The 18,944-nt window shown below is 37.6% G+C and overlaps 1 protein-coding gene across 7 annotated transcripts in view; it reads right to left on the reverse strand.

The window, feature by feature from the left end:
* The window catches only part of HECW2 (HECT, C2 and WW domain containing E3 ubiquitin protein ligase 2), a 412,843-nt gene that overhangs the window by 49,605 nt on the left and 344,294 nt on the right, over positions 1 to 18,944 (reverse strand). For all 7 annotated transcript variants that reach the window (XM_021074544.1, XM_021074543.1, XM_021074542.1 and 4 more), the window contains 2 exons: positions 13,744 to 13,827; positions 7,509 to 7,618 (listed from right to left, as the gene is read on the reverse strand). In XM_021074544.1, the coding sequence (XP_020930203.1) occupies positions 7,509 to 7,618; positions 13,744 to 13,827 (194 nt within the window). The remainder of the gene's footprint in view (positions 1 to 7,508; positions 7,619 to 13,743; positions 13,828 to 18,944) is intronic.

The following is an 18,944-nucleotide window of genomic DNA, read 5'->3' on the forward strand; positions in this document are numbered from 1 at the left end:
AGAAATAGCAACAACAACAACAACAACAAAAAGACAAAAAAAAAAAAAAAAAAAAAAAAAAGATGAAGCATGTGCCTCCACTGTGCCAGAGACACTCAGTGACAATGCATTTGAGATCAGTGTTAATGTAATAGTAATAGAAAACGAGGATAAATAGAGGTCAAAAAGGAAAAGACTTTGGGGAGGAGATATTATTGGAATCAGGCCTTCTAAACACAGGAGAATGTACAGTTCCTACTGGGGCAGGACAGCAAGAGCTGGAATGAGCATTGCATGTACATTTCGAAGATACCGAGGCCACCTTACTAAGCAGAGCAGAGGGCAAGTGCCGGGGAGTAAGCAGGAAGTGAAATTGGGTCAGAACGTTGGTCCCAAGTTCCAAGAAGAATTTTTTAAAACCTAGCAGAAGTGTGGGCATGATGCAGTAAGCAGTGGGAAGCCTGTATAGGTTCTTCAGCAAGGGAACAACACACAAGTGGTGTTTTATTTCAGAAATGATTTTCAGAGTGTGTGGAGTGGATTAAGGGTGGGAAGCCAGAACAGCAAGGTAGGAGAACCAGTTAGGAATAGTCCCAGCAATGGAGGCCTGAGGGGATGGACACGGGCCAGGACTGCAGTGACTCAGAGCAACTTGTACAGTGTGAAATAAGAATGAGCAACAGTAGATAGGCAAGGAAGAGAAACAGGAAGCTCTTGTGGTAATATAAAGCTTTTTAAGCAATAACAATAGCTGTGTTTGTTAAGTGTCTGCTCTGCATTAGAGATCATTCACTTTACATAGAGGATCTTGGGAAAACCTCACAAGTCTAAGAAACTGGCATTATCATTGTTACCATCATCGCCGCCTTGTGACTAAGAAAACTAAAGTCATACGCTAATGAATGGGAGATTCCGGATCTGAGCCAGGTCTATCTGATGCTAAAGCAGTGTGGGAAATGAGGCTTGTGGACAGGGCCATGGGAAGCTTTATACACATGAGGCTGGAGATGACAGCTCTCCAGGTAGATATACCCTACAGGCACTTGAAAATATAGTACTAGAGATCCAATGTGAGATCAGAGATCAGAGCCACGCTTGTGGATTAAATGAGTTCTTATATGTGCCAGATGGGACTTTGTGCAGTGCTTGCTGCCTCAGAAGCCTCCTATAACTGTTAGCTATTATTGTTATTATCTGTGTAGCCGTGACTACTAAAGACATGGGGAAATGTATTCACTTCAGGGATGGATTCGAATAAAATTGTCTACGGATCTATATGCCCAGAGTTCCACTGGCATAATTATGAATCTTTTACCCAAAGAGCTAAGAACTATGCCATAAAGGAAACAAATAAACTTGACCTTAAAGGTTTGGGATGAAAGAAGACTCTGAGGCAGTGGTTCTCAATCTTGACTGAACATTAGAATCACTTATGAAGCTTTTAAAAATTCCAGCGTTCAGGCCACAGCCAGGACATATTACATCAGAATCAGTGGGGGTGAGACCCAGACACAAGTGTGTCACGTAGCTCTCTAGGTGATTCCAATGTGCAGCCAAGGCTGAGAACCACTCTCTCCCAGAGGAAGGTCAAATGTAACCAATGAAACACCCGGGCATCATCCAAGGACCAATACAGGGGGGGAGTGCTTCCTATGTATTTGAAAGGCATTATTTGCAACATGAAGGAACATGATCTGTGTGAACTCCAGGCTCCTCTCTTGCTGGCGGAGGGACAGAGCAGTGCGGCACAAGTACAGTCAAGGCAGCAGAATAAAGCTGTCACTGCTGCAGTCTAAGAAACTGCAGACCAGTACACCCAGACGGTTAGCTCAGAAAGCAGCCACAATGAATCAGCTTTCAAGAGCACCGTCACTGATAGGGAAGAGGAACAAAAGACTGAAAATCTTTCAGGACTCAAAAGAAACATGATTCTTTATGAGTTGATTACTTAAAAAAAAAAAAAAGCACATATACTATTGCTGTGTAATTTGAGATGCTTGAAAGGATGTGGGAAATGCCATAATGCATTCCATCAATATCACTACAGACACTTAATAAAAATTAGCTCTGACTCCATTTATGCTCTAGGTAAGGGAATTCAATTATGGAGACTCTGGAGACAGAAACTGTTAAATGCAAAAATTCTTTTGCTAATAGTGCTATTATGAAAAAATCATTTATGACACATTACATCATGGTTTAAAAACTAAAGTAAATTATGCTGGGTTGGCCCTTGTCAAATTCTTAATATAAGTCAGGTGCGGCTGCCAGGAAACTCCAGGGCAGAAACAATGTTCCTTCCACTTTGGAAATCAAAAATCGTCTTGGAAATTGAGCTCACAGAATTGTATAAGAACCACAGCTGTAAGTGAAGTTCTAGGACCTAATTCTCTTACAGGGAATGGTTCCAAAAAAAAAAAAAAAAAAAACCAAAAAACTCCTCTCTGATATTAAAAAAAATTTCATTGCAATAATTTCTGGAAGATGCCATCTTCTGGAACATAGCTCAAAAATAGAAATTAAGGAAAAAAACCACCTCAAAAATTGCTGACACAAAGCACAAGCAAAGGCATTTTTGCTTTATTCTCTAAGAGTAATAAAAGGCCCTCAGGTCACTGTTTTGACCTTGTTGATGCAACATTTACATAGCATTTATTTAAAAAAAAAAAACCAACTGGATAATCTCATTTTTCAAATGTTGGCAAATTAAAAGCAGTTTATTGAGAGGGGAAAGGTGGAGGGTATACAAGTGACAGGCATCCTCTGAGAGCATGAGGAGTGGGAACAAGAGAGAGAAACAACAACAACAAAAACACCAGGCTATTGTGACAGAGACAGTATTCGGTTTTCCTTCGGTCTCTGAAATCACAATTCCCCCATCCTCACCCACAAAGAGAGCCTCCTTCATTTGTACTGCTCAGTTCCTAGATCATCTTTGTGGGCCTTGGCAAAGAGAGAGGATAGAATACTTTTTCTAAAAACATGATTAAAGCTACTTCAGAGACTATAGGAAAGAAGAGGGAAAGGAGAGGGAGAAAGAGTGGGAAAGGCACGGGGGTGGTGGGGCGAGACAGACAGAGAAGACAGGGAGGGAAAAGAGAAGAGAAGGGAGGGGAAAGGAAGGGCGAATATTTGTGACAAGAGCAGATGAGACAGGCAGCAGCTGGGATGCTAAGACTTGGGAGGGAAACAGGGTCCTTAAGGAGCTGCACTGTGTGTCGAGAGAAATAATTGCCTCAAACACCCCCTGCCCTCCAGATAACCTTCTATAAAGACTAAGGAGCCTTTTGAGTGCTCTCTGGTCCGTTCCACTTGCGTAGAGGGTGACCTGGTGCTGTACAGTCTGGTGCTGTGTCGTTCTGTACAACGATCCCCCTAAACCATGAAATACCGTCACAGCACTGCGAACAGGGAAGCGGGGAGAGATGGAATGTATTTATGAAAGGGTTTCTGCCCATGGTGGGTTAAATAAATTCTCTGATGTCATAGCCTTGGTCTGTGGCATATTCACAGGATGAGCACATCTCCAACAATGTTAGATAAATTAGGTGTTCTTGTATTTAAATTCCTAGAAATGTGCGGCTACTAAAAGTCCCTAAATAAACTTCTTGGTCCTATATTTGGCATCAGGAACCATATGGTAATTGGAAAGATCTTTTCCTTCTGGCATAGCTGAGGTCGGGGTTGGCAATATAACGGTCCTAGAAAAACAAACCTTCACATTCCAAAATTTTGACAAATTTTAGGTGAGCGCTCTAACAGCTGCAAAAAAGCAGTGAGTCAAAGTTTCCAAAGCCCCCCTCTCTCCTGCACTTGAAACGACATGTAAATGTGCTTGGAATGAGGAAAAGTGGAAAGTTTAGCAGGTTCCTAGGTGTTCTGAAAAAAGATCATTAAAATTTATGATGGTCATAATCTTCACGATATTATTCTCACGCCACCAAAGGGAGGAACTCTAGTCACAAGAAGGAGGATCAGACAACTCTAAAAAATCTATTTGAAATGTTTTCATAGAACTTGAGGAGTACTGATAGAGAAGAGCCTATTTCACTCAAAGCAGCAGAAGGTTCCTCCACAGGGTAAATGAGGGTAGCTAGTCCCTTTTTTTTGTTTTTTTTTTTGCCTTTTTTTAGGGCCAAGGTTAGCTAGTCCTGCCCTTGTATCATGTGGAATTAGTTAAGAGTTACTTCCATTGATATCAGGCAGTACATCCCAACTTCAAGATCAAATAAAGCCCACTGAAATGGAGTAGGCCAAAAATATGGAGCTGATTCTTCCTGAAAATTAAAACCACCACAAACACTGCTAGCAATTTAGATATATTTGGGTTAGACATGTCTTTGGAAAATGTTTAGCTCTCAGTCTGCTTCCAGAATGCATGTTATTACCAGCATGGATTACTCATGTACATTTGTAATGCTACGTGAACAGAAGAAACAGCATTCAAAATGTGGATAGAGTCTCACAGGTCTTCAAGAGTATAGGACTTTGCAGGGCTCAGAAAGGACAGAATTTGGTGATTTCTCTTTTTCGGGGATGATGGGCCACAGAAAAGGTATGGAAAGGACAGCTTTGACTGGAATAAATAATACTCTGCTTAGTTTCACTTCTTTAACCATAAAGCATGATGTAAAGGGACAACTGATTTAAACCCCCTCATAAGTTCTCATTAAGACAGGTCAGAATGATTAAATATCTAGGCAGCCAATTCTGCAAATCAGGAAGAAACAGATTCATACATACCAGTGTGTGTGTCTGTGTACCTGTTATTAGTGGTTCAAATACTGATAAACTAGACTTCTCGGATTTCCAGAAAGAAAGAAAAAGGGATAAACTAATATTTACTAGATGCTTATCATGTTCTAGGCATTGGGTGAAGTGTTCTCCTTCAAATAACCATGGGAGGTTAATACTATTATTCTCATTTTAATGAAAAAGAAATTCAAATTCAGGAAAGGAAGTAAATTGCCCCAAATCACACACAATTGGTAAAAGATGGAGGCCAGCTCTGGATTCCATTAGTTTTTCCCCTGCAGCTTTAAACTTACATGTAGAATCATATACTTAACTTCTTTCCATCTTGTTTATCATCAAAATAGGTGTCCCCACTTGGCTCCAAAGTGGACCTGTGCTTTTGCCTCCAGTGTCCTGCCTCCCCATGGGCTTGGGCTGTGTTGACCACTGCTTCTTTGGCCCACTCAACAGACCACGTTCCTTCCATCCACACTACCTGACTACCTGAACTGTGTGCGTGCACACAGACACACACACTCAACTCGCCCATCCTAAAGCCCCTTCTTTATTTCTTCTTCTTCTAAGTCCTGCCTCATTTTGCTCTTTTTCATTTCCATGCTTCATGAAAAGAGTATTTTCCACTCCTGTTTCTACCTGACCTCTTCTTACATCATTCTGTAACTGGTCACATTCCAGATTATGACCTATTAATTCATGGAAACTGCTTTGGCAAAGGCCATATACAACTTCAAGTTTACTTAGATTTTCACATCTAATGGCCTCTTCTCAAGCCCCATCCTTCTTGAATTCTTTGAATTTTTGGCCCTGCTTGCCACTCCTTCCTCCTTGAAACCTGGCTTCCCTGAAAAGACTTTCATAATCCTCTTCCAAAATCCACTGGCTCTCTTATTTCCACTTGCTCCCTCAGGACCGTCCCTCCCCACCCCCCAAATACTGGAGATCCTCATGTCACCATCTCCTTTGTTCTCTTCTTTTCACTGACTTGTCCTCTCTGCTTCCTCTGATCTGCCCTATGGGCTTCAACTGTCACCACTACACCTGTATTCCTAGCTGCTAACCTCTCCTGAGCTCCAAGACTGTTTTCAGTTCTCTTTGAGTATCTCCAGTTGGATGGCCCAAAGATTCCTCAACAAAACATGTCCAAAGTCAGCCTTCTTTAACCACTCTCCTCCAGTCTCACCTTCTTCCTTTCTTGACAAGTGGTGTTGCCATCTGCCTGGCAGTCTACATGGTGAAGGGCTAAGAATTTGCCTTGACTCTTCCCTATACGGACTCAAAGTTCTAGAATCTCTACATCCTCCACAGCCTTTGAATTAATTCCTTTTTATCCATTACCCTTTTTCTGCCCTTTTTCATGTCACCCAGGTTCATGCAACAGCCTCCCAGATGGTATATCTAACTCTAGTCTCATCTTCCAATATATCCTCCACATTGCCACTAAACTGAACTTTGTAAAACAGGATATAACTGTTTGTAAATTTTCCATGGCTCCACATGGACTACAAAGTAAAGCTTCAGTGACCAACTGATTCTAACCTATGTTTCCAACCTGAGTTTTGAGAAATTGCCTTCATTCATATCTATGAGTTTGTCCTAAGGTACTTTCATGCTTCTGCAGCTTAGCTTAATGCTACTCTGTAACTTAGAATGTCTTCGGTCCTTTGGTCCACTTGGTAAAATCTTATCATTCTTCAAGGGTCTGCTTTATACCTATTGTCTCACCTTACCCCATTCCCATCCTGAAAAGAGAATTGTTCCCACATCTGTGTTCCCATACATCTCTTCATTACAGGACTAACCACAGAACTTTTAAAGTCACTTGTTGACTCACTGCCTCACCATGAATTTTCAAAGACAGAGACTCTATTAATCATATGTGTAGCACCAGGGTCTAATTCAGTGCTTGGATTGTAGCTGGATGCTCAATAAATCTGTTAAATGAACAGATTAATAGATCTTTTTCTGTTTGTGGTATTCAGTTAGGCTGTAGCTTCATTATGATACCAATATGTGGAAACAGATGTTATATATCAAAGAACATAGAGTATATTTTAGTGACACCTATGGAGTTTGGGTTTCTATTAAAATAGCTTTAAATTCTGATAGCTCCTACAGTGTGAGCAATATATGGCAAATAATTAGAATAAATATAGCTGATGTTCCTTAAAAAAGCTCATTTGCTAAGCTGCATTTTCTACCATTTATTCATCCATCCACTCCTTCATTCACAACATACCTCTTTCCAAAGCAATTTAAACTTAAAATTTTTAGCTTGTTTCATCTATCAACCATGCATCACTGGTCTTCCTAACTGCAGAAGTGCAGTTAGTGACTACTGGAGGCAAAAAACTGTCCAAGACCATTAAACTGATTAATTTTAATTCTACATTATTTCTTAAAAGTGGAGATTTCTTGTTATTATTCACTGAATCAGTCTCCTAACTAGAACTTTTTAAATCCAAAAAATAAACAGAGTATTGTGTGCCTTAATATTTTCCAAGACATATTAGGCACCACGTAACATAAGTAAATTCCAAATCTGAGTGTTTCATGCTACTAACATTTATCTTCCTCTTCTGGAATGTCATTACCTTCCGGTCAAAATGAATTCCCATGGCAACAAGCCAGTTTTAAGAGACAGGAAATGCCACTCAGTATGTACCTCTGCTGACACTACAGATGTACCCAAAGGGTTGCCCTACTGTCCTTTATGAGGACAGCATCTGACTGAAGGATCGCTCAGAGAATTCACTGTGTGGAGCAGGCAGACTCACCTGGCGAGTTCTGGGGAGAGGACACAGGGGAGCCACGTGGGGACTGACAGTAGCTGGGATGGAGTAAGGCATGTGGAGGCACGTATGACATTATCTCTTCTTCAAATAAACTGGGGAAAGACAAGAAACAAAATGCATACTTTAGCCAAAGAGGTGAGTAAATGCTTTATTTCCACAACAAGTAAGCCACTCTGGCTCATTCCATCTGAGGTCCAGTTTACATCCCAAAGAAAGCATAAGTAATCCTTGGACAAACAATTGGCTGGTGCAGTTTTTATGAAATTTGTGGTTATGAGCCTGTTTTCCCACCAACTTTGGACATATGACTTCTAGCCTGCCACTTTAATATGTGAGTTTGATTTTACACGTTCATTTGAAAATAGCCTGTGTTTTTTACATTTGAGAAGAAGATTCAAACACAAGAGACAATGTTCACTGAGAACCCATAATAAATACATCAAGGGTGTTCTACACCTTCATTCCAAGAAGTATCCAACAGGGTGTTAGTCTTCAAAGAGTGTAGTATTTCAATGCAGAATTAAAAGCAAGATAAAATACCTCCTAAATAATGACAACTGCTAAATAACTGGCTTCCTCACTTACTCTGGCTTTATAATATTTTTCAAATGTGAGGTTTCTGATCTTATTCAGTCCAGTGTCTTCTTTCTCCTCCATACTAAAATTTTTATTTTCTTTCTTTCTTTCTTTTTTTTTTTTTCTTTAGGACCACACCTGCAGCATATGTAAGTTCCCAGGCTAGAGGCTGAATCAGAGCTGCAGCTGCCAGCCTACACCTACAGCCTACACCTACAGCCATAGCAATGCCAGATCTGAGCTGCATCTTCAACCTACACCACAGCTCAGAGCAATGCCGGATCCTTAACCCACTGAATGGGGCCAGGGATTGAGCCCATGTCCTCATGGATACTAGTTGGGTTCGTTACCACTGAGCCACAACGGGAACTCCTGAAATTTCTATTTCTAATACTCTCCTAAATGACAGTAACCAGGGATCTGAGAGCTTGGAATCCTAGGCTTTTCATCAACTGTTATGACAAAGAAACACACTATTGATTATACTAACCACAAATATACATCAACAATTTGAGTACTTGTGTGTTTAAATTAAGAGGTAGAAGTAGGTTTTCTTCAAACTTGGTCAGCTCTACAAATCTGTTGCTTGTTTTCAGAAAACATTGAGACTAATGTTTAATGGCAAAAGTTCAGTCTTGCAGAGACTTAAGGAAAGGACTCCTAAGGGTTATAGCGCTGGTTTTCAACTGAGGCAATTTTGTCCTTCCCCACACTCTGGGAACACTGGGCCATGGCTAAGGGCACTTTTGGTTGTTGTTAAGTGGGTGAAGGGGTTTCTTTGGCATCTAGTGGGTAGAGGCCAGGATGCTGATAAACATCTTACAAGATGAAGAATTTAAGAATAGCTCCCTGTGAACAAAGACATAGCCAACCCAAAATGTCAATACTTTTAAGGCAGAGAGACCCTGCATTATGGCAATACAGTAACAACTGGACAATTATTTCTCTGGTTCTTTATTCATCTGCACACATCTGCTAAATCAATAGAGCAAAAGAATTTTTAGACACTCACATTTTTTTTTTTCTTTTGGCATATGGAGTTCCCAGGCCCAGGAATCAGATCCAAGCAAACTATGCCTCAGCTGTGGCAACGAGTGATCCTTTAATCCACTGTGCCAGGCTGGGGATTGAACCTGCCTCCTGGCACTGCAAAGACACTGCTGATCCCACTGTACCACAGCACGAACTCCTAGATACCCTATTTTTTAAAGCTATGTTTCTAACTTTAAACTAAAAAAGTCAAAAGATTTGGAAATAGAAACAGTAATTGTATTTGTAATAAGCAAATTAAGCCCTAAAACAGTCAATTCTTTCTCAATAAATCAGTAACCATTAGAATAATGTGAATTTTAAATTGATTGCTAAGGAAAAAGGCCATGAAACCGTTAATACTACGAAAGTCTAGGAACTCATAGCTAAGTTAATTAAATAATAGGCATTGGCACCCTCTCCTCAAACATCTATGCCTGTACCCTTTGCTCCATGACACTTCTTATTTCCTTTAAAAACAACTGATATATAGAAGTCTTTCATATTGAGAATTTTTTTACTTAAAAAATTTAATACAGAAGAAATAGAGAATAACATAAAAATACTCAATATACATTGTCCAGGATTAATAAATGTTAACACAATTACTTTTGCTTCAAACACACATGCATATTTATAGATGTATTTCTATATCTACATACATAGATGTATCTATATATTTGTGTGTGCATGTGTGTATGAAGTCTGTTTTGATCTCCTCCATCATGACTTTAAAGGTATCCTTTCTCCATAGTTTGATATTTTGCAACATATGTATAGATGAATAATATATAGTGTTGCCTTATGTGTTGCTAAAAAATTACATAAATGCTTTATAGGTATATTGCATTCTTGATATATTCAACAATGTATTTCTGTTAGCTTCCCATGCTGATATATATAAGCATCTAGTTTATCACTTTTGCCTGCTATGTAGTAGTCCATTCTGTGAATGTAACAGTTTATTTATCCATACCTTTCTTGACAAATATCGACTTTTTCCCCAACTGTGTGCTTTTATTAATAGTGGTGTGATAAATATCTTGTATATATCACCTTGTGTACATGTAATAGAGTTTCTTTAGAGTTTCTAATAGACTTTTGATATATATATATATATATGGTATATATCAAAAAGCAGAGTTGTTTAGTCATAATGTATATACGCTTTTTCAACTGTATAAAATATTGTCAAATTGTCCTCCAAAGAGGTTGTAGGAATTGCAATTCCTCCAAGTCCAGGCAATATGGAGTTCCTATTTCTCATTTGGAATAACCAGACTTTTTTTCTACTTTCAAATCTAATAGTGTTAAAGAGTATCTCATTATTTGAAATTGCATATTATGATTACTAGCATCTTTCTATGAGTTTACTGGCTATGCATGCTTCAAATCCTTTGATATACCTTTTTATACCCTGTACTCAGTTTTCTCTCAGGTTATTTCTTTAAATTCTTTCAAGTGATTTAAAGGCATGCTTTCGATATTCATGATATCTTTGTTTTATATGTTGTGAGCACATTCTTCTAGTTTGTTGCCTTTCTTTATGGCTTTGTATGTGGTATCTTTCATTTCATAAATTTAAAAATTCTACTGCATACATAACCAAATGTATTAAGCACTTCCTATATAAACTGTTAAAGGTACACTTTTTAAAAGTTGAATCAGTGACGGAACATATGAAATAGAATAATAAACAACAATACAAGAAAGTTATTTCAAAATTCTTGGGTTTTATAATAGATGTATTGGAAAATAATCATAGATGGATTTATTTTGAAATGAATGATTTCCCAGAGCTATATCAGCACTACATTGCAACTTGTTGATATCAAGCCCATTTGTACCAGGACTGATTTTCCTTTTTAAGAAATAGAAATATATATATATATATATATATATATATATATACACACACATATATATATATATGCATATAATAAATAAAATATAAGTACATAGTGTTTAGCACAGGGGATATAGCCAATATTTTAACAATAACCCTAAGTGGAGTAGAATCTATAAAATACTGAATCACTATGTTGTACACCTAAAACTAATATGACATTGTAAATCAACTATAGTTTAATAAAAAATATTTAATTTTTTACCTTATTTTATGCCCACACCCATAGCATATGGATGTTCCCGGGCCAGGAAGTGAATCCAAGCTGCAGCAATGGCAGATCTTTCAATCCACTGCGGCAGGCCAGGGATTGAACCTGTACCTCGACAGTGACTCGAGCTGCTACAGTTGGATTCTTAACCCACTGAGCCACAGCAGGAACTTCTAAAGACATTTTTATTAAAATGTAATCCACTTAAACTACAAAATTCACCCAAGAAAATAAATATTTTAAATAGAAAAAGGAAAAAAATAAAGTATGAAACCAGACACAGATCCTGCTGTATAGCACAGAGAACTATATCCAGTTACTTGTGATGGAACATGACAGAAGATAATGTGAGAAAAAGAATGTATGTATATATGTGTGACTGGGTCACTTTGCTGTACAGTAGAAATTGACAGAACACTGTAAATCAACTATAATGGAGAAAATAAAAATCATAAAAAAAACAGACACAGAGACTCCATCTATGTATCCAATGAGTGCACTGCCTGTGTTTATAGTTATAGTTATGATTAAAAATGACTCAAACTCCAAAGTAAAATAAAGACTAAAGAACTGAGAGTATTCTAACATGTTTAAATAATCATTAAATATTATTTATTAAGCATGCACATGTAATACATTGTGTCACAGTGTATAGTTATTAAAATAAATACATTTGCTCATCCAAATGAAATTAAAGTCTAGAATTAAATAACATTATTCGTATGTAATAATTATAAAGCTATTATATACGAGTGAATTTCTCACACTCCTCCAAAGGCTCATTAACTTCAGAAAACATGATTATTTTCCCAAAAGGGGAAAAATGCAGCCTTGATCTTTAATTATAAATCAGTTTTCAAATATTTTAAAATTCAACCACATAACACATAGAAAGTCACACAAACTGTGGTGTTTTCCAATGTATAAATATTCTAAACTATACTGTAACTCAAAATATTTAGAACTATACCACTTTAAAGATTATTTAGGACAGGTGAATGATAATCATGATTTCTGTTTTGTAATCATTTTTATTTTTACTAATTCCAAAAGTAAAATTCCTTAGTTTAAATAAAAAATCCTAGATTTCTAGAATGAATCAAAAGAGTACTATCTTAGCCAGAATTTGTAATGAAACTTACTATTTTATCACCAACCAAACTATGGTAGAAACGTCATATTCCATATTAACTGACACAGAGTCTTCAAGAATACCTCGCATGCTACCTCCTGCTTTCAGAACTGGCTCAGAAGACCACAGCTGAGAGTTATTAAAATAATAAATACATTTGTTCATCCAAATGAAGTTAAAGCTGGGCTTTGGCTGGGTTCAAGTCCCAGCACGTGGGTTCAAGTCCCAATCTGAGTTTAGGCTGGGTTCGAGTCCCAGCACGTGGGTTCAAGTCCCTCCTGCTTTCCGAACTGGTTCAGAACACCACAGCTGAGTATTACAGTTACCTGCTGTAGGTAGCAGTACCATCCAACCAATAAAACTCAGCCTCTGCTTTGAGTTAAGGCCTTGTACTGAGAAGGGACCACACCCACCAATAGGTCTTGCTCAGCATCAAGTGAAGTGAAATATCTATGGAAAGTGATTGTATCCCAACTCTATGCTCCAACTATACAGTAAAAGAAAGTAACTTTTTGGTTTGGGTTTTACAAATACGGCAACTACCAAACAGGCAGTTAGAAATGGTTAGAGTTAAGATGATAATCAATAATAGGAATGAGACTGTTAACACTTGGGGATAAATAAAACATTGCTTGATATGGTCCAGCAGGACTGCCTTTTAATTCTATGGAGGTTATCATAGTGGGTGTGCCAATCACTAGATAGAGCAAAAGCATTATTTTACTCTGGCCTCCTAAATTTGAGAGATAACATCAAAAATGAAAAAGTCTCTTGAAAGCTTGCCAGTTTCCATTCTAAACTACTCTAAAGTTTAAAACCCAAGCTCATCTAACCGTCAGAAAAGAAAATGCAATTGGTCAATTCTATGAAGGGCTACCAGGCTGGCAGTGAGTACCAGTGACCAAATTTCAACTTTCTTACCTGATTTCTCAAGCTTAAATTCTCAAAAGCATAAAGTAAATAAATAATGTCTAATAAGCAAAAGGAGACAAAACACATTTTGAGAAAAAAAATTGGATGTAAATATAAATACAAGCTCTCTTCTACTCTGAATGAGGTAAGCCAGGCACACATGACCTATTCCATTCTGTGAGTGGGACATTCTACTCACTGGTCTCTACAGACCTTTCCATTCTTCAAAACCACCTCCTTTATCAACAGGGTACAAACAAAATCAAACTGATTTCAGTGACAAGAAATCTGAAAAAAATCTGAAATGAATTATCACTAAACAGGAGTATTCCACAAACCTTTAAGAATAAAGGAGGTATTCACAGGCTGCCAATTTTGGCATACTGTTTCCTAAAATGCTCCATAATACCTGATGATAGGAGACTTCCCACTTCAAGAAGGGGTTACATACCTTAGCAACATAACAAGGTCTGCATCACTTGAAAGACGCACCAATCCTGGGGTCCCTTCAGTTCGGATAAATTGGATCTTCTCCCTTTTCAAGCAGAAAAAAAAAAAAAAATCTGAAATGTGTGCAGTAGACTCTCGGGACATAACTTGGTGCTTTAGGCAACATTTTTTTAAACAATAAACACAACATTTAAACAATAGGCACAACATTTTGGGGGTACCTATTATGTGGCCGCTGTTGTGCCCTAGGAACACACATCCAAGAAAGACATGGTGCTTGCCTTCAAGGAAGACCTCATAAGCATTAACATCTTCCAGTTCTAACATTGAGAAAAACATTATTTCACTGCTTTCATCTTTTGCTCCTTAAATACTACTGGAGGTAGCAATACCATCCAACCAATAAAACTCAGTCTCTGCTTTGAGTTAAGGCCTTGTTGTGGGTTTGAATCTAAGCAACGGTCTGGACCATTCAGGCTGATTTCCTGTTATTCAAGAATAAGAGGGTGCAGGGATATTCATTTATTTTCCTGGGGATATACCTCTATGTTATGTGCAATGAGCACATTTCTACTTGGAAGAAGGTAGTATCTATAAATTATATATTCAATATAAAAGCATATGGCTCTTTCCAATAACTGAAACCTAAATCACTTTCAGTTACTACAGTTGGCAAAATAGATTGTGCATAAACTTGTGTAAATGTACATATACTTTCACATACCAAACACAATAATGTAAGCTATTTGGACCATTATTTTGTTATTATAGATATATGTGATAACACCAGCTTTTTGTTTGTTTGTTTATTGAGTCATCATTTTAATAGTTTCAATTATTTATATAAATATAAATTTAATAACATTTTCCTGGTTGCTTCCTCTCATTTACATCAAGCTATTTCAAAGCACATCATATCAATTTTGATACGATGAGGACAAAAAGAAGAACATAAACTATGGTATTGAAAGCATTACATGTGATAGGAACACAGGGGACAAAGCAAGTATGCAATCATACTCTAAGTGTAAATGACAACATATTCCGATTCCTGTCACCCTATGAAATAAAATATCAATCTCTGATTTAAGTACTTATGTAAATTTAGTTCTCGTCTATAGAGCACTTTGTTTTTCTACTTGAAATTTTCACAAAGTTCTAATGAATTTTGTATTTCCAAATTTCAAATTCTCCTCTCAACTGCTTCCAGACTTGAAAGGAATGAGGTGAAAGGCAAGGTTTAATTGTTGAGATAAAAAATTCCCTAATGTACAGAAAAGTCAACTGATTTGCTCTTAGCCACCTAGCTTACTAGAAGTGATAAACAGAGTTTGGTCCTAGGCTTCTTCTGCCTAGATCTATTTTACATAATATGTTAGATATGAAGCATCTAACCTTTGATACTATCAAGTTTTTTCTGCTGTTCTTTAAGCAAATTTTATATGATTTTTATATGATGTAATTTTACATTATGAAATTTTATACTATAGAAATATTTTATAGTATCTACTATATGTGGTAGCCAGCTACTGGCAATATAGGTACAGATATAGAGATACAGATGAATGGCAAGTTAAAGAAATCGCTCAGAAGAGAAAAGCCAGCCTCTCCTCTCTGCTTAAGGATATTTCAGCCTAAGGTTCAAACCAAATAGAACATTCTCCTTCAAGTGTGATAGTCACATATCTGAAGCACAAAACCAAGGCCCCTTATCTGGTAAACGTTTTTTTTTAATAAGAGATATAAAAGTTCGTTTAAAAAAATCCAAATTAGAAAAATTGAACAATAGAAAATTATTCATTTTGTAGAAAAAATGAACAATAACTTGACCATAGATGTACTCTTATAAGGGTTAGTAACAATATGCTTTGATCTTGAAGAATCGCAAGCTATCTCCAACCAACATGCAGTTATCTCCCTGGTCTATCTCCACAACCAACCAGGAAAACAGAAGAGAACCAGAAAACAAACAGGCTGAGTACTCTCCTCCACTCCTTCACCTGGAACCACACAGAATGGGTTGAGTGATGAAAAATAGAGCATGCTCTGGACTGTGGCTTGTATGAACCCTGTGAATAAGGTACAGGTCATAGCTTCCTGAGTCATAAGGATGACAGAGTGAAGAAAGGGAAGGGAAAGATACCAGAGGAAATATGCCCGTTGGGAAACTTTTCATCACTTTCCAGATATTAACTAAGAGGCAACTGGTCAGATTCTTTAGGCTGGAACATTCCAGAGGCAGGCTGAGTCTAGTTTTCTACCAGTTAACTTATCACTGTGACAAGCAATGGGCCATATGCTTCCAGGAACAAGACACTGGAGCATGTTATCTGATGTACCTCACGTCGCTAAGGACTTTCTTATAGTAATAGGCATTCATTCAGCAAACATTTCCTGAGTGCTTACTATGTGCTAGGCATGGTATCACATACTGGGAATCCAACAGTATGTAAGATACAGCCTCTTTCTCAAAGGGTTCATGGTGCAGTGGAAGAGAGCCCTCAGGCAATTCTTGGATGATATGAATATTTAAATTATTCCATTCACTTAACTGAACCCTGTTTAGGCCTCATACCCAATCCTCCTTCATTACGTCCTTCATTAAGTTCTTTCATGTAAAAACAAAGAAGGCATTGGTTTACTCACTGTCAAGAGCATATTAAGGCTGAGGAAGAGAGAGAGAAGTCAGTGGATACCCTCAGAAACATCACCAATCTATTCTCAGGGGAAAAATGGGGGAAGTATTTCTTGGTTATCATGTATTTGTCCAATATTCTACAGTCCAGTTTGTTGTTGTTTTGTCTTTTTAGGGCCACACCCATGGCATATGGAAGTTCCCAGGCTAGGGGTGAAATCAGAGCCACACCTGCCGCCCTACACCACAGTGACAACAATGCCAGATTAGAGCCATGCCTGAGACATGCTCCAGATGGGCAACGCTGGATCCTACACTCACTGAGCAGGGCCAGGGACCAAACTTGCATCCTCATGGATACTAAGCCGGGTCTGTTACCACTGAGTTCCTACTCCAGTATTTCTTAAACCGGCTTCATTGCCTACTAGAAATCTACAGACATAATCTCGAGTTCTGGGAGCATTATTAAATGTTGTGCTTTCACTTTGCTGATCAAAACTGCTAAAATGAGGTAAGCATATTTTGGATAATCCAGATGACATTTATGACTGAACACAGCTTAGTGACTTCAGCTCCCATGTTTGCATTTACAAGAACTACTTGTTGCCAAGTGATGAGAGGTGAACTTTCAATGTGTTGATGAGCAGGGCCTTGATGTTAAATATGATTAACAGTTCCTGTCTGCCACCCGCATGCAATGCTTTGACCCAGACAAAACTTTTCTCCTGCAGTATTAATTTGCAAATTAAATGATGCTTATGAAATGAGGCAAAGTAATGTATATATAAATTGCCACAGGCTAAAGAGAAAACGAAGTAAGTGGACTTAAAAAGTGAACACTGCATTTATGTTAAGTAAAGCATATTCTAAGAGCAAAAGTTTTACAATAGTTTATAATTAGAGGAGGGCGGTAGAATCATCATAGGTACATTTGGTGATATAGTTTTCTTCATATAGTACTTGAGGGTCCACTACTGAATGAACTGGCTCATCACAACGACAAAACAGTAGATAAAAATAAGCTATTTGCTAAGAAGGGAAAATGATGACCGTGATAACACCGCAGAGGCAACAAAATCAATCAATCAAAAGCAACAAGTCAAACACAAGTGAAATGAAAGCACAAATGTATCTTTCCACTGACATTGGTCTCAACTCAGGTCATCTGGCTTCTGAAAAACAAAATTTTCTCACAATATTATTAATTTGAATTTTTTTAAAGTTCTTAATTTATAAGTCTTTTGGTTTTGTAGCTTATAAAAACTGTAAGGATAAGAAGTTTATGCATATTTTATGTCTGTACACATTTATGTTTACATTAAAATGAAAGTGGTTAAGATCACCACTGCAGCGCTGTAATGTCCCTTTTCCTTTTAGGATACAAAAATAACAGATTTGGTGCCTAACAAATTTCCATGAGTCCACTCAGTGTCTGAAATAAACATAACAAGTTTGACAAGTACTGTTGAAGATTCATACAACTCTGATCAGAGGGATATTTGAAAGTTACATTAACACATTGATTCAAGTTTATTTTATAAATTTACAGAGTTAGAAGGAATCTCTGTCAGTCCTATAATTTCTTTCTTTACTGCCTTCACCTTGTGAACAAATTCTATTTGATTTTAATGATTCAGAATGAGGATTAAGATCATATTCAAGTAACATTTTATCATTTGACCGTCTGTGCATGGATGTTTCTTACTGTGCCCTTTAAAACACATTTCAGCATTTCCTCCACTGCATCTTCTCACACCGCATTCAATTACAACTTCCGCTGCTTTTGAAACATGAGATTCTGGAGGGCAAAGCTCTCTCTCCGTTATCTTTGTGCCTCCAAGTACCTAGCACTATGCTGTGAATACAAGAAGTACTCAGTAAAATCAAACCAGGCGCATGATCAGTTGGTACCAAAATAGATTTGGCTCCTAACAAATTTCCCTACATCTCCGCAATGTCTGGAATAAACTTATCTTGTTAGCATTTTTTTTTTTTTTTTTTTTTTTTTTTTTGCTGTGATGGAGAAAAGAGATTCAGGAAACTTACATTAGATTATTTACTAAAACAGAACCCAATGAGGGAAGTGCAAAGACAGGCAAAGGCAACCTCTTAATAAGAAAACACAACTGATGCAACTAAGAGATATATACAGATGTTAAACTGTATACAGAGTGACAACCTCAGGAAAAAGTCTGGCTGCTGCTGTCTCTCAGATGCCCATCATATTCAGTCCTCGATAACCACTTCCTCCAAAGCACAGAATCACCCCAGAAGATCAACTCAGGCAGAAGATCATTTGAGGACAAGGAACAGAGTCTCAAGACCGGAATTCCCACAGAAAATACCCTCACTGAAACCAACCAACATTTTTGTGAAGTTAAAGTTGGGCACGTGATCAAAAACAATGAGAAGCAGCAATGCCTTTAAACCACAACTCTTTCTGGATTGCAGACTCTGCATACACATAGTTCCTGTAGACACAGTTTAGTAAACCTTCAAAAATACATACGTTGTTAAAATTTTAAAAAAAAAACTGCCTCAGGGCAATTTTAGAGAAATCCCCAGGA

The sequence above is a fragment of the Sus scrofa genome, chromosome 15 (genome assembly GCF_000003025.6).
Source record: "Sus scrofa isolate TJ Tabasco breed Duroc chromosome 15, Sscrofa11.1, whole genome shotgun sequence".
NCBI classification, from domain to species: Eukaryota; Metazoa; Chordata; class Mammalia; order Artiodactyla; family Suidae; genus Sus; species Sus scrofa.